This window comes from Streptopelia decaocto (assembly GCF_964273445.1).
Source record: "Streptopelia decaocto genome assembly, chromosome: Z".
Classification (NCBI taxonomy): Eukaryota; Metazoa; Chordata; class Aves; order Columbiformes; family Columbidae; genus Streptopelia; species Streptopelia decaocto.
In genome coordinates this window covers 66,647,767-66,673,289 of record NC_138657.1, presented here as the reverse complement: position 1 = coordinate 66,673,289, position 25,523 = coordinate 66,647,767, and the positions used below count along the sequence as shown (strand labels likewise).

The 25,523-nt window shown below is 37.8% G+C and overlaps 1 protein-coding gene and 1 long non-coding RNA gene across 3 annotated transcripts; one reads left to right on the top strand and one right to left on the bottom strand.

Moving 5' to 3' along the window:
• Positions 1 to 1,392: 1,392 nt before the first annotated feature.
• On the top strand, positions 1,393 to 22,864 carry AGGF1 (angiogenic factor with G-patch and FHA domains 1). 2 transcript variants are annotated; one of them, XM_082075584.1, is made up of 14 exons: positions 1,393 to 1,758; positions 2,527 to 2,623; positions 3,101 to 3,306; positions 4,131 to 4,277; positions 5,349 to 5,537; positions 13,823 to 14,177; positions 14,830 to 14,941; positions 16,182 to 16,233; positions 17,616 to 17,717; positions 18,304 to 18,469; positions 18,665 to 18,747; positions 19,761 to 19,888; positions 20,808 to 20,907; positions 21,747 to 22,864. In XM_082075584.1, exons 1-14 carry the CDS (start codon positions 1,588 to 1,590, stop codon positions 21,945 to 21,947), a joined length of 2,109 nt encoding a protein of 702 aa, XP_081931710.1. In that variant the 5' UTR covers positions 1,393 to 1,587; the 3' UTR covers positions 21,948 to 22,864. The 2 variants fall into 2 exon arrangements, with proteins under 2 accessions (XP_081931710.1, XP_081931711.1); XM_082075585.1 differs by lacking the exon at positions 13,823 to 14,177 and adding an exon at positions 9,878 to 9,947.
• Positions 18,318 to 25,380, bottom strand: LOC309451663. The gene is made up of 3 exons (XR_014186303.1): positions 24,951 to 25,380; positions 23,653 to 23,872; positions 18,318 to 18,444 (listed from the first exon to the last, which is right to left on the bottom strand). It is a non-coding gene; the product is annotated as an uncharacterized lncRNA (long non-coding RNA).
• Between the last annotated feature and the right edge of the window lie 143 nt (positions 25,381 to 25,523).

The following is a 25,523-nucleotide window of genomic DNA, read 5'->3' as shown; positions in this document are numbered from 1 at the left end:
TAACTTCTAACACATAGACTGAAAGTGTTGTATTATCTGCTCTCCACAAGAGCTACATAATGTTCAAGCTTGTTTGTGTTGAGGTGTAACCTGAAGCCTGTTGTAGTCCCATGTTGCTACCAAGCTTTAGTAAGCAATGGCATGAGGCCAAAGTAAAAACATTTCAGAAATGCCTAGATTACAGTGACAAAAATAATCACTAATTTGATGCTAAGACTCTTTGAGCACAGCAGGAACCAGCAGTCACAGAAAGGCCTAAAAAAAGGCTATATGAAATATATATATGAAATAGGTGTACAAAAACACATGAAACAGAGGCCTGTGAGGTGAAAGTTTGAAAATTATCATAATGAGATGGGGCTATGGGGGAAAACCCATGAATCCTCTGCAGCTGCCTCTAGAAATCCCAGCAACAGAAATTTATACAGGACTATAACTTCGCAACTCTCTGCGCAGATTTAACATAGCATTGAATGCTGCTTAGATGGCTACAGTGGCAACACCCTCCAGACACTCCAATTTCTAGCCAGGATATGAAGTGGTTTGCCGCAACAGCGACTGACAAATCTCAAGGGAAAAAAAAAAATCACAAGCAAAACCATGCTGCACTTTTGTAGAACAGTGTACGTGTCAGAATTACTTTTCACTCTGTGATGTGAAACCTGGGAGCACGCCAATAGCAACAAACTCTCCCTGGCATGACCAGGTAAAATTGATGATTGAGGCCGTTGACAGATTTCAGGCCATTAGCAGACTTCTAGCACTTACAGCAGTGAGACCACCCCACACAGGCCCCGAAATTAACACTCCGATTCTCTTTGGGCTTTTCTGGTCATTCCTCAGACTATCTCCAACGCTCTCCCTGCCACGAGCTGTGCTAGCCCCAGGGGTGACCTCATTAATGTTTACAAATATATAAAGGTTGAGTGTAATGAGAACGGAGCCAGGCTCTGCTCTTCTCGGTGACAACCAATGGTAAGACAAGGGTTCAAACTGGAACACAAGAGGTTCCACTTAAATTTGAGAAGAAACTTCTTCTCAGTGAGGGTGACAGACACTGGAACAGGCTGCCCAGGGGGGTTGTGGAGTCTCCTTCTCTGGAGACATTCAAAACCCGCCTGGACACATTCCTGTGTAACCTCACTTAGGTGTTCCTGCTCCGGCAGGGCGACTGGACTAGGCAATCTTTCGAGGTGCCTTCCAACCCCTGACATTCTGTGATTCTGTGAACGACTTACGATTCTCCTCACTGACCGCCCGCCCGCGGCCGGTTCGCCGGACCAGGCCCTTACCGCCCCGTCCGTCGCCTGGCAACCACAGGCTGGTGTTAGGCGCATGCGCACAACCCACACACGCCCCCCCCCCCCCCGGCACTTCCGGATTCTCCAGGTCTCTTCCAGGTCACGCCGTTTTCCCGCTGAGAGCAGTTTCTCGCGCGCTGCGGGGGAACGGGCGCGCGACCCCGTCATCGCTGCCCTCGCGCCCGGGCGGGCGCCATGGCCGGGGCCGGCGGGCGGGGCCGCGGCCGCCGCTTTGTCCCGGGCGCTGGGCCGCGGCCGGCGGGCGGACGCTGAGGAGCGGGCGGGCATGGCTTCCCCGCCCGGCGGCGAGCAGCGGGCTCTGCGGGAGCGGGTGGCAGCGCTGGAGGCGGACCTGGGCGCCTACCGCGAGCAGCTGGAGCGGGCGCAGCGCCGGGTGCGCCGCACCGAGCGGCTCTACCGCGAGGCGCGGGAGGACAACGAGTCGCTGAGGAGACAGGTAGGGCCCCTCCCGGGAACCGGCGCCACCGGCACCGTCTGCCCCCCTCCCCGGCCCTGCCAGCTATCCCCACCGCTGTCACCCGCCGACCGGCCACCCCTCAGCCCCCCCGTATCCTGCCGAGCGCTCTGGCCGCGCATCCGCCGGGACGGGCAGGCGGGGCCCGGGCCCCCGGAGCCCACCCGCCTCTCCCGGGCTGCGGGACGCCGGCGAGCAGAGAAAGCGCTGCTTTCTTTTCCCGAGTCAACGTTCAGCATTTGGCTCGACAGGTGGTGGTGGTGGAGGGGAGAAGCGTAACGTCTTCACTGCCAGAAAGTTGGTTTTGCGGTCAGAAGGAAAAACTACATTTAGCAGAAGGAAAAAAGCTTAAACGAGGTGAGGTGAAGAAAGTGTGGAAGAACTGCCCAGTGGATGCTGGTGGCAAACTAGAGGAGTTTTTTAAATGCCACAGTTTGTCATCACAGGACAGTGCTTGCTGCTTCAAATCCAACTCTTCAGTGCTGGCACCTTAAAAATAACCTTGTTTCAGTGTTTTTTTCCCTCCAATATGCTCGCCTTTATTCTTACACCTTTCATGACCAGAAATCGCGTTTTTCATTATACCAACAATTTGAGTAGGAAGTTGCCTCCTGCCAAAGATAATTGAAGCACCCATGATGCATTCAAGTTTTGTTTGAATTATAGAGTGTAAAATAGGCTGATACTCTTTTGTGGCATAGACTCCTACAAGGCAGCGTTGTATTCTGTAACATGCTGTTTTTCTTTCAGGTGGAAGAACTCACTAAGAAACTCCGTAAGAGGAAGGAGAAAGATACATCTAGCATAGAAGTACAGACAGAGGACTATGCTGTGTGGTCACAAGCAGGTAGAGAGGCTGGTGATTGCTTAAACAGGCATCTAGAACAGTATCTTCTTTTGAATTTTTTTAAATATAAAACACATTTCAAGTGTATATCCTTAGCTGCATTAAACCCAGTAACCTAACATTGTCTCTCAGACCATTTCGTATTTATTCAAGACATTCCTTTTAGAACAGGATAAAATTTAGCCTAGTCTGTAGCAGAATTCGTGCCATTGTAACCTGTTACATAGTAACATAGTTAAATAGTAATCGCACACTTCACACACATGCATGTTTTACCAACTTTTAAAGTACAGTAAAACAAGACATAATTTGTTCAGTAAGAGTAGAATAAATTCAAAGGAGCTACCTAATAATTGATTTTCATTAGCTTACATATAAATACATTTTGAGTTTAACATTTAAGATCCTGAAACTGCATTGTGTAAACTATTGCTTTGCTAATATATGCAACTTCAACTTTTATTTTTTCCCCTGCAGATTATTACTACTATGAAAATTATTACAATCACACTGATAGTCAGGATTGTGGATCTGAACTGCCAGTGCAGCACAATCATGAAACTGAAGGCACTGAGCATAATTCCACAGAGGACTCAGAGACAGGTGCTAGTATTCCTTTAAAGATCGACACCACTGACATTCCTGAAGGTGGAGAAGAGGAAAATTTCATCCGGAATTCACAGGTTGTAGAACTGTTTGGGATTTTACCAATTCTGGAGTCAGCACTCTAGTAATATTTTATCTCATTTAGAAGATATGCTTTTGGTCTTGATGTTGTCGTATGAAATTATTTTTTATGATGGTGTGGTGCTGCTGATAACAGACAAACATCCTTGTCCTTTGAAACTAGTGAATGTGTAGTATGTTCTAAGCATAGCATACTCCTAGATTTGTTTTAAAAAAGAAGAAAAAACAAACACCACATTCTAAAACATATATCGTACATTACCTGGAAGTGTGGTATTCTGTTATCAGCAGAGTATTTTCAATATAGCCATGCCGACTTTCTTGAAGTGTACTTTTTTTCTTCTTCTTCTGTTGATATAAGGAGGCAACATGTAAGAAGAAGAAAGTTATTGGGGAGTTTTATTGGTTTATTTTGGTGTGGGTACTATTTCCCTGCTGTCCAGCCTTCTCTTAGATCGCTCCATCTCACTTAACTGATTTTGTGCCTTAGCATATAGCAACCGAAATGGAATGGAGAGCAGAAATCTGTATTAGGAATGTACTGAAGGATATTCACTGTGTGTGTTCTTGATGCAAACCACTTGAATGAAGGTGAGGGGAAAATGAAAGGCACAGGTTAAAGTCCTGGTCCCACTGAAATAAGTAGGACTTTATCAGTAAACTACAAATAAATTTTTGCCTTCTTGTTTCGTAGTTCTTGAAACAATCAAAGTCTGTAGAGCGCTAATTTGTTTTATTTAAAATAGGACTTTGTAAAATGCTAAAGATTCAAGGAGGTTCTTTTTAGAAGAAAACTTAATTTCTTACTTTGTGGTATCAGGAAGTAGAAGATACTTCAGTACCAGAGGGTTCTTTGGCAGAGAGCTTGAGAGCTGCTGCAGAAGCTGCTGTTTCACAAACCGGATTTATTTACGATGAAAATACAGGCTTGTATTATGACCATAGCACTGGATTCTACTATAATTCGGTAAGGATCATTTTCAGAACCCTTGGCATTTTTTCTCTATTGCAAAAGTTTTAGCAGTAGAAGTTGATGTTAGCAAAGAAGCAAGATCCAAGCTGGCTTTGATTTGAATAACATATTACTGAAGACTAATAGTAATGGAAACTTGTTAATTAGTTGTTGAATTATTACTGTCAAATATATCATGCAAGATATTAATTTAGATTTTCATCCAGTTCTTTTTGATGTCTCAGAGATCTTTAACTTCCTTGGCATTGTACGAATTTTATACTATAAATTTGCTCTGTAACTCTTAAAAAAGCTTGAGGTAAAAGAGGGCTTGTTTAGAAGAAGACAGATTGCTGAACTAAATCTATGAGGAGTGTGTTGAGAGAAAATACACAAAATACTTTTGCTTTTACTTGAGTACTGTTACCAACTAGTCTGTTATGGGAAAGAAAATATTTCTTTAAGAAAATATGTCAGATAGTGGATCAAAATTTCATAATGGTTAATTTCTGCCATATGTTTTTCATTAAGAGAGCTCTTTAAGGAGCTGTGGCCTGTGGGGAGCCCATGCCAGAGCAGGTTGCCTTGGCAGAAGGCAGGTGAAATGTGTGAAAGAGAAGGAGCAGCAGAGACAAACTGTTATGAACTGACTGCAACTCTCCACTTCTCATCTCTCTGCACTGCTTAAGCCATGGGAAGGGAGGTAGAAGAACTGGGAATGAAGTAGAACTTGGGGGAAAAGGGTTGGGGAGAGGTGTTTTGTCTTAGTTCCTCGTCTTCCAGCACTCTTTTAACAGGCAATAAATTACGTTTTATTTTCACCAAATTGAATCTGGCACATGAGGGTGATCTGCCTGTTTTTCTCCTGACCTATGAGCTTTTAATCTTATTCCCATTCCTGTTGAGTACAGGGTTTGAGAGACCAGCTGGATGGTTGCCTGGTAGCCAGCCAGGGTCAAAGGCACAATGGTTCTTTAGTACATTTAAGTATTTTTTTTAACTTAGCATGAGGTTCTTTATTAACTGTTTCTTTAAACAATGGATCTATTTAAGTAATGATAACATTGTTCTTTGTTTCTTATAAAGGAAAATCAACTATATTATGATCCAGCAACTGGAATTTATTACTATTGTGATGTGGAAAGTGGCCGATATCAGTTTCATTCACGAGTGGATCTGCAGTCTTATCAGGCCTCTGGTACTCAGCACACCAAGGATAAAAAAGGGAAAAAGAAGAGAAAAGAACCGGAGCGAATTGCTGCAAATGAGTATAAGGTAACTTTAGAACTGATGGGTAGAAATGCAAAACCTTTTTTTCATGTTGCAATTTATGGAATGGATGCTTTTTTTCTGAAGGATTCAAACATCTTTAAACCATATACAGCAGGTTGATAACATGTAGCAAGTGTTCAAATAGTTTTCCCAGTGAGTGATTAAGGATGAAACTCTAAACTTGGATTCCATCACTTTTTCAATGTTTATTTTATTAATAATAAAACTGCATAGATGTCTAAAAGGGAGTGTCAGTGAAGCTCTCTGATTAGCAAGGACATTAGAATGAATTTGGAGTACACTCTGGACTGGATTTATGTCAGAAATTGAGTGCTACTTCAGTGTCTTGGTTTTAAGGTTTTGGCTGTTTTTTTGTTTTCAGTTGTTCGAGTGTTTTTGTTTTGTTGGGGTTTTTTGTTTTGGTTTTGTTTGAGGTTTTTTATCTACCTGATGAATCAAAAAATGGCTGAAGGTTTTGAAAATACACACACACACACACACACACACACACACACACAACCCCTTCTCTTTGGCTCTGTATTCCAAAGTTTTTTCTGTTGACATTTTACCATCATTTAGGATGGATGAAATGTCTGTGAAGTTCTAATTCTTTGCATATTATGCTCTCCTATTGATATTTCATTTGGTCAATTACATTTTTGTTGCCCATAGTGTGTGGATAAGCTGTACATTGTAATAAATGCCCATTGTAATTAAGCTGTATCTTAAGTTACAGAAAACGTTATTTCTTTTCTGTTGTTTTTCTTATTGCCAATAAAGCATACCAGGTAGTACATAGTGGCCACCTTGAAAAATATTGCTCACTCCTAAACACCAGAGGTTTTATTGTAACAGCTATTGAACCTCAAGAAGCATTTTCTCAATGAACACTGTTACTGATGTTGAATCTAATTTGTATAGTCCTATCTGTGAATTTAGTTTATGACTTAAGTGAATCTTTTGTTTTATTCAGTTTGCAGTGCTCCTTAGCTTGCATTATTTAAAGCTATTGCTTTAACCATTGTGTAATTTCATTATATAGGCCCCATTCAAGCTGATTGGTTGAAATCTGAAATTGTTAAGTTAGTATACAAATACTCTGACATAATACTTACGTAGTATCAGTGCAGAGTTTAAACATATTTTGTATTAGGAGTAAAGTCTTCTGAAAGACTTGAAAATGGAAACTGTTTACATTAAGAACCAGTGAAGCCAGGTTAAATACATAGTGGTACTTCATGGATTACAGATTTTATAAATAGATTGTGAGTAGTGTGGGAGTTTCTACTTTTTGAGTAAACTTAATGTACATCATTTCATTTTGAAAGCTTGAAGAGGATACTTAGCAACACTAAGTGTAATGATCCCTTTAGGCTTAAGAGAGGGGAGCTAATGCAGCTGAAGAGTTTTACTCCTGTCCAAGTTCTGGGCATGCTGTGTGCAACTGCTGAATTAACATTCTGCTAATCTCAAAAGGAATTGTTGATATGAAACTTGATTCATCGTGTGTCAGGCAAGCATCATGGCAAGTTTGTAGGACTGAACCCTTATCATATAGTGCAATTAATAAATCTCAAACTTTGTTCTGTGATGAATTGTCACATATTGACCTAAATCAAGTGATGTTCAGTGGCATAAATAGCTCTGACCTAACAAAGAATTTTGGCTACTTTTTTGGAATCCCATACAATCCACTTCTGTCATCTGATTATACTATAGATAGCTACTTGCCTTTAGCTTGTTTTATATTGATAATTTTTTTTTATATAGATGGTCTTGTTAACAAATCTTTTTTGTGAAGCTTGTACAGTAACAAGGTAGGAGGTAAACATCCACTTTTTATCATGTGTTTTATTAGTGAACTGAGTGCTTTATTTGTGAATTAACTTGTTTGACCAACAAGATAATAGGAAAAACATTTGAAACAGATTTTGTAGTGCACATATCTTTGCATCTGTGAACAGTAAGTGAAAGTTAGTGCCATAGTAAGAGTCAAGGCCTTTTCTATTTTTTAAAACCAGAAAAGAGAGAATACAAAGTAAAGCAAGTACTCTACACTTTAAACTTCAAAAATAAAGGAATGCCTTTTTGTCAGTGCACTTTTATGTAAATGCATTTTTAGGTTTAGAAAAAACAAAGCACCTTACTGTAATATTTTATGTGGCTGAGTTAAAATACTTCGTTCTTGTTGTGTGGTTCTTGCTCATATAAGAAATTCATTCATTAGTGTAAATAAAAGGTTACATTACAATAAAAAAAATTATTATAATAAAATATTATGGTTTTTTGTTATAAAACTGAAAAAATAGTTTGTAAGCTGCACCATCCAGTTCATAGATGCTTCATATTTCTTAGCAATATTGCTGTTATCCAGTTTGGTCTGGTGTTGATAAAGGCACTAATTAGTTATGCTAGTTATTGTATTATTTACATCCTAAAGCAAACCCAAACATGTCTGGGTTTAAGCAGAACTTTGTACTTTAGGTGTTGTCTGTTGATATGCTTTCCTACATTCTTAGGCCCAACCTTCCCTATTCCCTCTTCCACTCTCGACAAAAAAAATCTCAAGTTAAAGTAACACCTTCCCTGAATACTGATTAAATTATTAAAGTTGCAACAACTATTTTGAAGATTAGGACTTCATTATTGCTTTTCCATGTTGGTTATTAAATTGCGCTACTAGCCTGAAAAAGGCCTCCAAACATTACCTAATTTCTTGACCCAAGTAGGTTTTACCCAACTTTCTTTTTCTACAGCCAGTACAAGTAGGGTAATGGTTTTATTGCCTGGTCTGCAGACCACTAATAGTGGAAAATAAACCAATAAAGCAGGATTTAACTCTGGGAATATGTCAGACACCCCCTGAACATTATTATTCTTGGTTCATAAGAATATGCACGTGAAGAGGGGGTAGACAGCAGTAGTTACAGAACCTCAAGTACACAAAACACTTGTTAAACTTGTTTTCTTTCTAAATTAAAGGAGTAAATGCAAACAAGTATTGACAGTAAGAATTACTTAAAAGTTGTCAAATACAAGAAATAAGGGAATTTAGCAGCTGCATGTGTAGATTATCACAGCAGATACTTCTACGTAGATGATACTGGTAGTTGTATAGTTTTTACAAAAATTGCACATGAGTTTTGAATGGCTTAATCTATTTAAACCAAAGTTTGCCTCTTTAATCTCAAAAAGACCATAACTAGGCCAATCTGTTAACTCTCTGTTTCTGTTCACAGGACAGTTTTTTTAGTTGCAGTTTGGTTTGTAGCTATTGTGAAGAACTTGATGTGCTCACCTATCTTACATATAGTATCTCTTTCTAAGTAGTAAGTTGGGATGCTTAACACTACAATGTATTCTCTACAAATATTGCAGCATTTTCAAAATGGGAATATAAATCTGAAAATCTGAAAAATAAAATTTATCTGTTAAAATATTATTGTATTTTTAATTACGTTAATGAGCAAACAAAAAAAAAAAAAGAAACTAAAATGAATTTACTTCTAACTACGGGGCGGGGCGAAGGGATAGAGGAGGGTGCGAAGAATTCAGGGGAACTTGTGCTTAGTATTTCCTGAAGAATATTCCTAATTTATACAAGAACTTTCTTTAAAGAGATTCTTCTCAGTCACCAAACTTCTGTATTACAAATAGTTTTCTTTTGACTTGTGAGACTAAGTATGCTGCCCACATGCTAGATATTTGATAGGCAATCAGGAATTTTATTTGCCATAATGAGCCTCTGTGCTGCTCACATAAAGAGAGTGGGTGGAATGCTTTGAAACTTTCAGGCATGTAGTTCAGTTCCAATGGTAGTGGTAGGCAAAAAAAAAACCAAACAGTGGGGCAAGAAATACCGTAACTATCTCCTGTACAAGAAAAACCTTTAAGTATATAAATTTAGAAGAGTTAAAAAAAAAAAATCACAAAATCAATGATAGTGTGATCTGTGTTACAATATCTAGATCCAGTGCTTCCATACAGGTTGGAGAATAGACTGTATGCAGGAGTGATCATGTAGTTCTACTTGCTGGATTTGGGCTGTTAGAAATACATAGCAACACTTAGATGCAGGGTCTGACGTAGGCTTTTTTTTTTTCTCAGAAATTACTTTTACAGTTATTCTTAAACTACCATCTAATAAATTTTATTTCAGTGTGGTGCTCAAAATTAACTTCTGCCATATTCTTTTCCACCACGAAGCACTCTAGCTATTTTGGTAGGAGATACGAGGCCTTTGTAGTAGTATTTCCCACAGAGCGCTTCAAGAAGTTATTTTTTTAAATTTTTTTTTTAATCACATGTAGTTTACTATTTGCTGATATTCATCCCATCTTTAGGTACGTCAGTTGACAGACACCATGGCTAATCTGAAGATTTCTTCTTTTGGATTGGCAGCTTCTGGTGAAGGTAGAGTTCAGACACCAAACACACCAGTCTGTGGATGTTTACCTTTAACCTTGATATTTTTATTAGAGGAAAAATAATATCTAGTAGTTGATATTTAGGTACCTATTTTCCTAAGGGATTTTTTTAAAGTTATTTGATCAAAATCAGTTCATCTACAAAGTAACTTTGAAATGTATTTGAAACAATGTATAAGTAAAACATCTGAAGAAAACTTTGATGGCATTTAAAATATTTAGGAAGAGACATATTTAGCATCGCTGCATTAACATAGGGTGTGCTGGCTAAAGAAACTATGCCTTCTTTAGGTAAGGCTAATTTATATTTATGTTTCCTCTATTTCAGAGCTGTACAGCAGTGTATAAAGTGGGGTCTTTATGACATAGGAAGAGCTTTATTCTTTCTCTGCCTTTTAGTTAGATTTTTTTTTGCATTGGGAATTCCAAGTGTTGTGTAGGGTAGAAGACAGTAACTGATGTACTTGTGAAACGGTGCTAGCAAGTGAAAGCTTAGTCATCTGAGTGAAAAAGCTATTTTAAAATCTTTAGCAAAATACTGAATTTCAGATTAATACTTCAAATTGAAAGAGTCAGTGCTAAAGGTCTAATATTAAGCCCTTTAGATGAGGGCATTGAGTACCCAGGGTTCCATTGAGTCACCTACTGAACTTCTAGCAAACTAACAGGCAAGAAGACTGCATTTCTGAAAAGTTGTATTTTTTATATTTACATGTTTTGTATAAAATACATTAATTTAGAAAACAATACAGTTTAAACAGTGCATTTTTTAGAATTAAGCTAATTATGCTCGCAACAATTTTTCAAGTTCTAATTTGTAGGCATGCTGAAGAATTGTTGAACATGCATGTTGATCAGGCATAATGCAGAAAAATGTGAAGTCTTGAAAGACAAAATGTCTTGCTCTGTCACAGTAATGCAAAAAGTATAGTTAAATGCTTAAAATATTTTGAGTTTTTCATTAAAACCTCTTCAGTGACTATGGTCATTCATGTATATTTTGTAAGTAAACCAATCTGCACTTCAGAAGGTTGTTACCAGCAGTTTGTGGTCTATTCTTCATAAAGAAAAGCCATCAATTCACATGAACATGACTTGTATCCCATGAGCAGTGATCTTTTAAGAATTACATATTATAAAAATCCTGATTTCACTTGCACCTGTGGCTGTCTTTGTCAGGGATGCGGAAATACGAACCAACTCAGCCCTGTAGTTAAGCAATAGTTTATTATGGATCAGATTTATCCCACTTCTCAACTTTACTCATGCTTAGTGAGAGAAAAGTCAGTGATCGTATTATCATACCCAGTAGATAAAAGGTTTTTCGTGGCTGAATCAGATAGAGGCAATCCATATCCAACATATGACTGATGAGGTAGGTGTATTTAGATGTATTTAGATGTATTAGGCAAAGTTATAAAATGTTAACTTTTAGATGTATTAGGCAAAGTGACATACGAAGGAATATATGAGCCTTGTACCATGGTATAACAAATGTGGTTGTAATCATGAGATTGGGATGAAGAGTTAAATATCTTGACCTTAAGAAACGAACTGCATTGCTAGTACTTGTTAGGTCAATCAGGATGATATTTATTGTATGGAGGCAAGGTATTGGGTGCTTTTTGAGTAGTTACATTTTGATGCATGCTACATATGTTTTGTGTAAGTACTAGTAGCCATATATAATGGAGAAGGATTTCTTCAGCACAAGTAAAGACCCCCTCAAATGCTTTAAGAATACATTCAGCATCCATAGGGTTAATTTTTAGATATTAAGATGAGCATTTTAATACAAATCTGAAATCATAAATGGCTCAAAATACATATTCTTTAGGAATACCATTTTTAAATCCTCAATTTTGTACAAGAATTTCTAAATGCACAGATCACGTTCTTATCAGTACTTAACAGAACTATCTCATTTATTTGTTTTCTTAGTAGTTGGTTGTAGTGATAGTGGGAAAATACAGAAACTGCTGAAAACAGGCTTAATGGTCATATTGGCAGAATGTATGTACAGAATTCTTGGTCTGTCTGTAAGAGTGGTTTTTTTTAAATTCCTGTTTCCAACCCAGAACAGTGTCTGCTCTTTAGTTGCTAGGCTTTGAAACTGCATATTTTTATTTTCTGATTTAGAATATCTGAAGTGATGCCAAAAACAAGTGTCACTGGATTCATTGTGGAGAAAGAGCTGAGTGGTTGGAGCATTATACTTGGGCATCAGTGCATCACGGTCATCTGTTGCTTTGCCTGAGTTGTGATTTGAGCAGACTGTTTAGTTTCTCTGTTTTCAGATTAGATTACTGAAGTTTTGGTAGCTCACAATATTATGGTAAGAAATACATATAGGATTGCAGAGTCCCTTGGTATGTTGGTTATCAATCTAATATCCATACCAAACATAAATATAGACAAAGATAAATCCACTGAAAAATAATCTTTAATGTGATAATCAGATTTGCCAAAAAGATTTCTAATGGAATTAGTTTGTCTAACATGTATGAACTGTGTAGTCTTACTTTTGGCAGGATTACTGTGTCTCTCTTTAGGCAGTGACTTTATGATCCTGTTCTTTCTTAGTTCCAATACTTAGAGGTTTCAGGGAGAGGGGCTAGTGCACTATAGAGAAACCCTAAACAAACTGCTAGTCCTTCAGTTTTAACTGCTATAGCATGAGGTATTTTAAAATTTGCTGATTGTTTCTAAGAATTTGCTGTCTAATTGAAAGTGTTTCAGAAGTAAACTGTGAAGTCCCATCCAACAGCTTCCCTGCTGGGCTGAGAGGAATTCTTATGTTTGTCTTACAGCTGTGCCACTGATGAGTTTTTACAATTCTGAAAAGTGAAAGTGTGTTAATTTCCATGATGTTAACACTCATGTTAATTCATGTATCTTGAAATGTAGACTGCTTTATGCAAAACCTTACTGAGAAAAGCCAAGGATGTTTTTTATTTTAGCTGCTGTGTTGCTATGTTTGTTACAATTCAGGGCAATTGAATGCATTCATCTGAATCCAAGAAGGCAAATAACTTCTAATCTGATATTTTTTTTATTTTTTTTTTTTTTTATGTCTTAAAGCTGTTTCCCTCTCCCACTCTTGGTGGTCATATTAGATTGGGTATTACATTTTCAAGGTACTCTGGCAAAATTATTCTGAAACTTTAGATTTCTCAGTTAAAAAAATGTTGATGGTGGTTTTTGTGTTAATGAAATCAAGTGGCAATGAAATAACCTGCAATGATTTAATCTGTCTGGTATTCAATGGAGAAATTTGTTGCAGTAGAAAATGGATTACTAGTAGAAAGGTTGCACATAGTATAAATGAAGTTCTCTACAGTATTTTGATGAAAGGCTTTGTTAAACTGGCAGTCTTGAAAGGAGGAAGAGCAGGTCATTAGGCGAGCATGGGTGGAAAAAATGAGAAGACAAAATCAAGAGGAAGATATGATGAAGAACAATTAAAGAACTTTTGAAAAAGTTGCAAGAATTGAGTAAGAGAGGGGCAGAAGTGTCACAAAAGCAAAACTGGAAAATATTCAAGAAACTGTTGCACGAGTTTTAAAGTGTGGACAAGGATCTTAATTTTGTACGTGGAAAGAGGAAGGAATGTGAAGTTTAGAAGAGGAATGCAGTCACTTTCTCAAATAGAAGATTATTTCAGTCATTTCTAGTAGAATGTGAAAATATTTCAACCGAAATATTCTGTTGATTGCATGCACTAAACTTTCTGGAAATTTAACCATTTCTTAATAGTTGCAAAAATAATTCTTCCTAGTACATAATGTACTTACAGGCTGATGGCAGACTTTAGAATAACTCAATCTGTAAAGAATGTAACATTTTATAACTCCCCTCCAGGATTTGGACACAGAAGAGCAGAAATCATCTAACAGTCTGAATTGCTTTTCCACTACTGAGCAAGTAAGTTCTGCTGAAGAAGAAGAGTCTCCAAATGTAAGAAAGAAGACTAAAATGGACACAAAAGCCCGAAACAGTTTAACAGCTAAAGAATCAGTTTCTACAGACAGTATAAATTCACATTCACGCAAAAGTACACCAGATACTGCAGCATATACAGATGACAGTAGAACAGCAGACACAGAGAGTGAGCCAGAAGAAGGTGAAATTACAGATTCTGAGTGTGAAGCCTACAGCAGTGAGGATGAAGTAACAAGTGAAGAAACTGCTGATTCAGAAGACTCAGAAGATGAAGGTGAATTATTGTGGCTTTTTTGTATGATATTAGTGTATTTTTCCAGGATCCCATTAAGACCAAACTACAAGAAAGCAGTTTGGATAATTAAAAAAAGTGCCTGTGACTTGAAATACTTTGAATTAAAAAGTGTAATATGTTACCAGTGTTTGTTTCTTTCTCAATACTTGCACAGTAGCCAGGAATAAGTAGTGGTGTTTTCCTAAAAGCTGTTTAGGGGTATAACATCCTGTGCTTGTGTAGAAACCTCAGTGGTAGGTTTGTGACGTGGTGAACCAAAAGGTGCTGCCTTTTCTCAAAGTAAAATTGTGTTCTAACCTGTTACGAATAATGGTCCATGAAGTCATAATATGCTAGTAAATTCTGTGAGTGTATTTATAGCTCATTGCTGTAACTAAACAGTTGTGCACATGTAAATACCAAGAATTAGGAAAATATTTTTAATACTTTAGTGTGCAGCTCACCTTTGAAACAGCAGTCTCATCAAAGTTTTCTCTCAGATGTGCTTATACTTTATTTTTTCTGAAAGTTGCATAGGAGTCAGCCAGATAATGGCTGACCATGTATCATTTGTTTGAAAGTTGTGGACTATATGGGTAAAACTGTAATTTGTTGGTACTAATGGGTTTGTTTTGTTTTTTAATAATTATAGATGAAGAAAAGATCTGGCCTCCTTGTATCAGAGTAATTGTAATAAGATCACCAGTTCTACAGACTGGATCACTTTATATTATCACAGCCGTGAGACCTGCTACAATTGGAAGGTAAAACTGAATGGAATTGATTATTTCTGAAACTGTACCTCACTTCAAAAGGTGTGGGTTGCTCGTCCCTACTCTTCATGCTCGTCCTCTTAGCATGCAGGAAGTGTGAGGTACTCTTGAGTTAGGTTAGCCCACAATAAGAAATTTAGGTCATGTCACATAACGTCATGCTTGCTGTGATGATAGCATATGCAGTTAATGTAGCTCAGCACTCATGCAAATTTGTTGGTGATAGCTGGATCTTGTGTCTGAGTCCTAGTGGCAGCGTAGCGGCTAGTCACTCTGTGAAAACTGGAGGTTTTTTTCTAGAAAGTAAGTAAACTTTGTCCTGGATCACTACGTTAACTTATTTTAGAAATGGAAGAACACATTTCAGAAATTCAGGATCACAAGGAAATATATGCCGGACTTCCTCACACATTCGAATTCCAGTAGAGTTGGTTCATTGTTTTTAAATAATAGGTTGAGGTTTGTGCTAGTCTGTATGCATTCTTCCATTTCTAATATTAAAAAATAAAAAAAGCTGGTTTGTTCATTGTGGAAGATGAATTGTAATGATGAATTAATGCTTTCTCGCTTAGTTACTGAAAACCTCACTGCTTTTCAGCTGCTTTTATCTAATGCTGATAGATGTGGTTTCACTTGCTCTTATAGCTGGAGTTTTCTAGATGCATTGTGTGAAGATTAACAGATGACAATTCTGCTTGCAGTTTGCATATAGGTCCTTTGCTAGCTGCATTGTTTCTTCATCCCCTAGTATAAGAAACTAATGCACAAATCTATTCCTCTTACTGCAGTGGTTTTGACAAAAAAAAATTCTATACAGATTCTTTCATTGTTTGTATTACCTGCCTAACACTACCAAGTATTCAACTTAAGCATTTAAGACTGATGCCAAAATGCACTGAAGAGCCTGATGGATGCAGAGTGCAGACTATCATGTAAAGGCCTTATATAAGTATAAAATTTCAGATAGAAATGTCAGGTTTATAGATAAAAATGTAATGGTACAGCTTTATCATATATTCATTACCTACTGTGTATAGTTAACAGATGGAAGAAGGGACCTTGAAGCAAGTCTTTACACTGTATATATTGCAGCACAGTGTGTTACATCTGTAAAACTCCCTGATAGCTCAGAAAATAAACATGATAAGGTGCAACTGAAGCACACCTTTTGTAAGCCACTTATTAGACCTATTTCTACGAGTCATGATTTCTGTATCAACTTCCCTTCCAGAGAAAAGGATGCTGGACACACACTTCAGATTCCTGAAGTTGGAGTCAGTAAGGTAACTCTTATTTCTGTCTGCTGGAAGGTAGATCAGCGTATGAATGAAGCTTTAGATTTTATGGCTTTAAATTCTGCAAAATGATATGTTAATTTTTAAAAATAACTTTTAGAATGAAATTTGAGTTTAGCCACCTTAATTAAGAAAACGTACAGTATTTTACTGAATGGGAATTTAACACAACCAACAGTGTGATTTCAAAGTCTAGAAAAGCTAAATTTTTTTTTAATTGGAATTTTACTAATGCACAGTGTCATGGACAGTAAAAAAAAAGAAACCACACAACAAAACAAAAACAAACAACAACAACAAAAAACCCACACCATAATATGAATCTTGAATTTCTTAGTTACTGAACTTGATGAAAACATATTAGTCTAAGTATTAATGGTATATAAAATATTGATGCCAGCTAGGTAGAACTTTGTCATAAAGTAATCCTTGCAGTTGAGCTCAGAACAACATTACTGAATGTAGCAACTGCTATTGCTTGAAGATGAGAAGAGACTTGTTTTAAATGAACACGTTCTTCCCAGATTGACTCTGGTTTTTTTTCTCTACTATAGCAAAAGGGATCTTTGCTTGTCAAATTTGAAACTGTCACTTTTTTAGACTTCTGTTGTTACTGGGAGTCTTGGTAAGCCAGAGAAGTTGATGTCTTGGTTTGCTCAGTGGCCATTTTTTGATGGTAGTGTATATCTTTGAGTTTGGCCAGGAGCTGTGTTTTCTCTGTTCTCTGTGGCATTGGGAGGAATACCTATATATAATTGCAACAACAAAACAAAAAAATTAGATTGCTAGTCTCAATATCAGAAAGGATTAAAAAAAGGACAGCAAATGACTGCTAGTTGTGTCCTGGGCATTAATATGCAGGTGAAAGTCAATTATGTGAAATTTACAGAAGCATGGCATTTAGGGAGCTATTTTAGATAGGAAAGACCAAGTAAGCTGAGGCTGTAGAATGAGAATCTTTTTTTTAATTGAAAGAGAAAAAAAATGGGGTGCTGTAACATAACTTGCAAGGAAAACAAAACACTTCTATTTATGAGAAGAGTTTAAAATGCTGTATTATTGAATCTTGCAGTCATTTAAGTAAAGCATACTTGCCATATTGAAAGTATATACTTTTTCGGTACTGAATTAGTTAATGGTCAAAATAGTTATATTATTAATAGTATACTTTAGCTCATGCTGTTGTGGCCTACTAATTCTCATTTTACATGGATGAAGTCAGAAGGTGTGGAACTGTATTAACTTAGAGTACCAGAGCCAATCATTTAAAAAGGCCTCAAAACATATTCTGAAATCTTATGTTCAAATAGCATGTAAATTGTGAAGTATTTGCTTAATAAGAACATTTCACTTATGCTTTTATTTATCAGTTCCATGCAGAAGTGTATTTTGACCACGATTTGCAAAGTTATGTTCTTGTGGATCAAGGCAGTCAGAATGGAACAGTTGTTAATGGAAATCAGATTCTCCAGGTGAGTACCTGTTGTTAATAATGCTGTCTACATTGCAGAAAACTGTAGCCATATGTCAGTTTTACATACATTATGGCAAATCACCAGCAATGTCATTGGAAGGCTTCTTTCATACATAAATGTCTTCACAGTATCACAGTATCACAGTATGTTTGGGATTGGAAGGGACCTCAAAAGATCATCTAGTCCAATCCCCCTGCCGGAGCAGGAATGCCTAGGTGAGGTCGCACAGGAACATGTCCAGGCGGGTTTTGAATGTCTCCAGAGAAGGAGACTCCACAACCCCCCTGGGCAGCCTGTTCCAGTGTTCTGTCACCCTTACTGAGAAGAAGTTTTTTCTCAAATTTAAGTCTTCCTTGGTTCCCTTCCATATTTAGGGCCACTTAAAATACTTCATGTTTGGTTTATATTAGGAAAAAATCCACTATGGTTGCAGTTGCTGGAGTGAAATACTCATTGTAGTTAAATAGTCTGCATTGTGAGACCAAACTGAATTACTAAATTATGAGCAGTAGTCATGAAACAGACTTTGTACTCTTCATTAGTAATTAATTAATGTGACTGCCAAAACTTTCTTTTTCTGTAGCCTAAAACAAAATGTGATCCCTACATCTTGGAGCATGGAGATGAAGTGAAGATTGGTGAAACTGTGCTTTCTTTTCATATACATCCTGGCAGTGATACTTGTGATGGATGTGAACCAGGACAAGTCAGAGCACATCTTCGCCTGGACAGAAAAAAGGAATCTTCTGGTGAGTCATGTTATCACAGGACATGATTTGTTTATTATAACTCTTTACTTTATGAACATAATAATTAATTCAGTTTTCTTGTCAACTGGGATTAGTTCTACAATACGTGATGATGTATTTTCTTCTTGGTGATTGTGTCTATGGATAATGTTAGAACAAAATTTCTCATGTTTCTCTTATGTTTCTTCCTTTTAGTTTGCCCAGCGCTTAGCAAAGAAGAGAGGGAGTTAGTCAGAAGAAAAGCATTAAAACAGATACGGGTAAAATATGGTTTACAGGTGAGTTTATGGTAAAAGTTGATGGTTTCAAGTCTATATCTACTTAGTGATTCCTGTTTTAAGCCGTAGACTACAGGCAATAAGAAAAGTTCTCATGTGCACTCAAACTTGAGCCTGGTAGTTTAACTCAAGCTTGTATTTTGTATGCTAAATAATAATTATTTACAAATCTGTCTACAGAGAGAGATGGTGGTAACAGGGCATGGAAGTTGTGTAAAAAATTTTAGGAAAATAAGATCCATTCCAACGTGTACAAGATTCCTCATCCTTTTGAGGTTAAGATTTCTTAAGACATTTCTATTTTTATTTCTGCAAATTAAGTTTGCAGTAAATTGCAGTGCTATCTTTTATTTGGAAAGAAAAAATAATGAAAATTGAAAAAATGATGGAAGGAGGAAGGAAATTTAAGTTTTTATTTTAATTCCTCTTTACAATAGATGAATGCCCGCATGAATGTACAGGCAATATAGTATGTAAATATTTAAGTCACTTCTGGTTTAGAATTTATTTGAACTATGGGGTTACATCTAGCACTTCTAATAAGTATTTGTGTGGACAGCAAAATGCCATAATTTCTCTAAAATTCTTCAGCTACCAAAATAATATTGATATGGGATGTATATACACGCTTAGTTCTGTAATCTATTCTGAAGAAATAGTTGCTGAAGAGGCTGAATGTTTAAACAAAAAGTCAGTGGCATGTCCACATGGTTTCTGCTTAATATGGTGAGATTGATTCTTCATACCAAGAGAAAGATGCAAGAGAATCTGTTAATTTACTTACAGCCTCTGTGAATTTAATTAATTAGGCAATATTACATTATTATGTGATGATGGCAATAATAATATCTTACAAGGTATGACTGTAAGGTAAGAAACTACTAAATGAGAACTGTAACAAAAAACTATAAAATTTAGAATTGATGAAATAAGCGGAAGCAGTGAAGTTATCAAAAATAAAGAATTTAAAGCCCACTTTCTCTGTCTTGATGGAATGAAATCTGCTTATAAAGAACATAGAGTATGAAGACAACAAAGCATTGAAGAATCCCAAGTACAAAGACAGAGCAGGAAAACGCAGAGAGACCGTTGGAAGTGCAGGAATCTTCGAGAGAGATGATAGTCCAGCTTCTGTTCATATGTAAGTTTGTTTTGGGGGTAGGGGAAAATCCTCTGTGTCCTTCCCTAGTGAATCTTAAAGGATGATAAATTGAGAATTAATTACTAGCATACAGTTTGTTAGGTTATGAATTACCTGTGTATAATGTGTTAGGAGAGGTAGAAAATGGTTATCTATTCTCACTTGCCAGTTCATATGCTCCATTAACTTTTCACCTTCCGTACAGAATCCAACTTGGCAGTAAGGATGCTTAGATCACATTCTTACCAACTCAAAAAATCAAGGAACTCCCCACCTGCACTACTGACTCCTTCAATAGTGTCTGTTTTTCAAGTGTCGCAATTTCTGGTTTTCCTATCCACTCACAGTAATGTACACATGCAAATCTTTCACCTGCAGTTTCTTTCATGGTCAGTATCCAGCGTATCACAGAATATCCATTTACATACTCTTAAATGACACTTACTTTAATATTTTTCTTTAATTCTTTGCTTCTGTAGTTGCTTTTTTGTTGTTTTGTTGTTTGTTTAAGAAACATGAACTTGTAGGTGCTTCTAAGTTAGTAAAGGGAAGCGTGAAACAATGCAATATTAGTGTTAGGGTGATGTAGTGATACTATCTTTTACGTAACGCAGTCAATTCCCACCCATGCTGTATCTTTTAACTCCAAAAGTAAGCAAGTAGTTAAAAAGGAGTTTTAAGAAAGCTGGTATTGACCAGAGGCTTGGCAAGGCTTCGGTAACTGAAGATACTAATGGAAGAATGGGCAAAAGGTTGTACTGGGGTCTTCTGGGCAGCTCTTGATGGAGTAGGAACAGAATAGTAGTTGTGGTTTCTAGACCAGCATATGCATGCACCTTTGCGTCTTTTGCTGTTTGAGTAGAGAGTGTACACTTGGTATTAACTCTTACTTATCAGTTATATTAAACTTTCTTCAAAGTGAAATCAGCAACAGCAACAAAGGACATAAAATGTTGGAGAAGATGGGATGGAAGAAAGGAGAAGGCCTAGGCAAGGATGGTAGCGGTATGAAGGATCCGGTGGGTCTCTCTCATTTTTACTTGAAAAAAAAAAAAAAGGAATAGAAATGTATTTGCAGTAAAAAATGTCAAATTCTAAGCTGCTATTCACTTGAAACATTTCAAAAATCAGGTTAGGAAGGATAATCTTAGTAGAACTAATCAAAAATATTTTTTTACTTGATTAATGAAGTATTTTGAATTTTTTCAGTTATTTTGTCCTTTGAATGGAAAATCCCCATAATGTCTGTGTTTGTTAGGAAATTAAGCAAGGGAGGACAGGCAGCTTCAGGGCATGGAATTAATAATCTCACATTTTAATACAAAGCCTGGAGGAAGACTGAAGTAATTTTCAATTATGTGCATTCAAGATGGGCTTGTGGTGGAATCCTTCACTTTCTCTGAGGCCGAAGTAAGCACAAAAGTCAAGCTAGAGGATGGGCCATGAGAGTGGAAAATCTCTGAAGTCACTAGCCTATGAGTTCTGGGCCTCTGGCAGCCATGTTAGCCCAATTTTTGTCACCAGAGATGTGTTGTCTTTTGGCAGCAGTATTGCTCAGAGCCACTCTGCCTTTTGTTGTCAGACTGCCCAGCACAGGACTCATGAGCTATTCACTCGGTGAGAAGTATTTCTCAGTAATGTTAGTGGCAGGTGACATTATTCAGCACTCGTAGTTCCAGAGCTGGTGATTTGACACATCATTTTAAGAGTACTTTAGATGTCCATGTGGGATCTACATACAGTAGAGCCTTAAAGAGAAGCACTTGCAAAGGGGGGGTGGAATTACTATGATAAAGTATGATTTAAAGTATTTAGAATAACTAACTTGCAGTTACAACAATATTAATGTGTTTGACAGATCCACCTTCAGTTACATAAGATGCATGCAGGTTTGGGTACCAGTAGACCATCCTCAATTGAAGATGTTCAGATCATTCAGAGCAAGAATAAAAAGAACTGGGATAAAGCAAGAGAAAGGTTTGCTGAAAACTTCCAAGAACCTAAATCACAAAAGGAGGTGCCTAAGATTACGTCTTGGGTTAAAGGGACTGTAGAATAAAGTATTTTGTCCCACAGCAGGGTAATTCCTGTGTGTAAATAGTCAAAAGAGAATTTATTTTTATTCTTTTTTTCTTTTTGCTAAAGCAGAAGTTTGGTGATATGTAAAATACAGTTGTGGAAAAAATTATACAAGATTAACCCTGTGTTAACTGGTTTTCTGTAGTCCTGATGCTTTTATAAAAACACATTTTTAATAAGTGAATGGAATTTATGGGGATATTCAAATTTAACTACTTGAAACTGATTCTCATCATGAGCAGGAAGTTTCTTCAACTGTGTTTTTAACACAGTTCTTCATGGAAATCAAACAAAACATCTGTTTAAAATGACACCTTATGACCTGAACAGTGGTTTAAAAGCAAGGTAAAACAAACAAGAAAACTCAAATCCTCCAGACCGCTATGAACAGCGTATCTCATATTGCCTTTCCTTTCCTGTATGTTTACCCATGATTGCCATGAAATGCTTCACAAGAGGTACACGACTCTAAAATTCATACAGTTCAGTATTAGTCACATGCCTCAGCTTACCTTAAGAAGGGAAAAGATCTTTTTAAATGATTCATCAGTACTGTTCAAAAATAAATACTGTACTCCATGAAATAAATCACCAGCATTGGTGAAGAAAACAATGTTCAGACTGCTTATACCAAAATTTTCTTCTGTGAAGAACTTGCCTGAGATTTGTTTAGTAAATCTGTATCATGCCTTTAAAAGAGGAGGTATGTTTAGAAAACTGCTGTTTGTGTGCATTATTTGTTAACTTGTTCGGCTACATCCATTGCTGGCAATGGAGTTCATGCAACAAAAAAAAACTCAACCAACCTATTTTAGTGGGGAACGAGTGCCAAACTGAAGCTAAAAGCATGGTATTTATTGAAATGTTCCTGAACACAATAAATCATTGTCAATTTAAGCAGTGTTCTTCTTGATACTGTCTTGTGTGTATATGGGATAGGAGTGCTCTTCTAAAATAAGAAAAGCTTAATCCTGTTTTATTCAAGTTAAAATTCTCACACTTGCACAAGCAAGGAAAAGTTTGTAGTCTCACCATCGTATGGGATCATACCTGACAGTGCTGGACAGCTGCCTGTGAAACTAGGACAAGTTGCTAGCTATTTACTTAATATAGCTTCAGACACACAATACAAAGCAAAATACTCAATCTGTGTTGAAACATTAAAGTACTGACGTTTAACATCCTGAGGTACACCATACTTCAGTAGTATAAAGTTGAGGATACATTTACGAGCAATCTGCCTGCAGCAATATTACTTAATTAAAATCAGTTTAGTTTGCCTTCTAAACAGTTTGTTTAGTCATAGTTATGAATTATTGGCTTACTTTGCTGTTGCATTCCTTTATATTGACAATTTCACATTACCAGAGGCTACCTATTTCTGGCTGTGAAAAAAAAAAATGTTCTTTATGAAACAGCTACATGTTTTTAATTCACCACATATCTAAAAAGGCACTTCTGCTATTAGGAGGGGGAAAAAAAAAGTCTGTATGCTCAAAGTTTTGCCTTTTATTTTTTTTTTTTAAGTTGATCTCTGTGGTTTTAGTAGTATGTCAAACTACAAATCTCAGTCTGAAGGGAGAGCAATAGATCTTGTACACACCTTAGTCAGAACATTAGCTTTCCTTTTCCCCAATTATGCAAGTAACAGCTCTAAGAAAAGTGAAACACTGGTTTATTGTTGCCTTGTGAAGAAGAACCTTGAAAGGATTTAACTGAGTTTGTATTTCTTCAAGTTTCTGAAGACATTCTTTGCTTTCTGTGAGAGGTCATGGTCTCATGCATTCAAGCACCAACTGCTTTCAGTACTGCAGTTTCCTCTTCCACCAAACAGTCCCATATAAAGCACTGAAGCTTAGCTGCAGTTTAGTGTTGATGTGACAAATTCCATTCTCTGGATGCTGCCTAGGAACATGGAAAAGGGGTGCCATTAATACGTAGCATTGTAACGAAACAACTGAAAATAATGTCTGACTAATCCGTATCAAGCAGGTTGTGAGCCTTTATTGAGTAGGAAGACTTGTATTGAGTTAAACAGGGCTTTTTCACATCCCACCTTAATGACCTCTTACAGAGTTTTAAGTATGAGTTAGGTGAAAGCCACCAACAGTGTGCAAGCCTTATGTGCAAATGCAGTACTGCTTTCCCTCATAGCAGGAGGGGAACATGAGTTGCCATTGCACTATTATAATTTTGGAGGCTATAACCAGTAAGAGACAGCATAAAGTTTAACTGTCCTACCTTCTCAGTCCTCCAACCATCCTGTAGTCTTTCCCAACTTACCATAGTTAATATTCATCATTTAGTTGAAGTTGCGTTTCTATACATCTGGGGTCTCATTTTAGCAGTTTACTGTGTATACATAAATAGTGCTAGTGAATATATATAATCTTTAAGCTGTTAGACTAACATTACATTTATCAGCTTATATAAACAAACTATTTTCTGTAGTTCTAACAATGAATTTTGCAAAGCACCAACTTAACAAATGAGTTTCTGAAATTTGAAATAAACTAAGAAGAGTAGGTATGTTCACATTTTCAGTGCCGAACAACCCACCTGGCAAGTAAAACCGGAGTGCACATTCATCACATGAAAGACACTGGCCTAAGCACCTCTGAACTTTTGTATACTTATGAAATATTTTTGCAAAACATACCATAGATGAAACCGGAGTTTCTGATCTAGGGAGAGCAGACCCTTTGCTGCTGCAACTGGCTGTATGAAGTGTACCTGACAGGGGCTTTCAGCCAGTGCGTAACAAATACGTAGCAGCCGGAAGACACATCAAAAATAGCATCCTGTTATGAACAATATGTTTTTAAATGTGCATGCCGACAGATGTTTTTCTATATGGACTTTCTATGAGTGCTGCCTACCTTTGTGACTACAGAAAGTGCTATTTTTTTCTCATCCAGTTGCTGGCTTACAAATGTTTTTCATCTGCATCTTATTTTAATCTGGCAATAGTTGATGAACATACCTGTGCAGCAGTTTTGGTGGCCCAGCCAGCGCTGATCTTGGCACAGCCTCTCATCCGTCTGTGCCCCAGTGTCTCCGTGTTACTTCAGCACTGCAGACAGGGCACACGCCGCCTCTCCTGCTGCTCCTCCAGCTTCTTGGTTACGGCAGCGGGAGAAGCGAGGTTCTGGCCCGGCCATCCCGCCGGAAGGGCCTTTCCTGCGCGCACACGCAGCCCCGTGCCGGGGCAGCCGGCCGGGCCCGGCAGCGCCGCCCGCCGCTTCTCCCCTCCACCCCACCCCCAGCCAGCCGCCCGCCTCAGCCGCGGCTTTGGAGCCCGGGAGCAGCGCAGCCCCGGCGCCAAGCCTGCCCTGCACGGGCGGCTTTGACCCGCCGGACGGGCCGCCGCCATTTTGCCTCGTCCCGCTCGGCCAGCGGCAGCACCGCACGGGTGCGGCCGAGGGAGGAGCGCGGGCCAGCATCCACGGCTTGTGTTTGAGCTTAAAACTCCTCCTCCTCCTCCCGACCCTCCTCCCTTGTCCCCTCCCCCAGCAGCCCGGCCTTCCCGTGGGCTCAGGGGAGGGCAGAGAGTTGG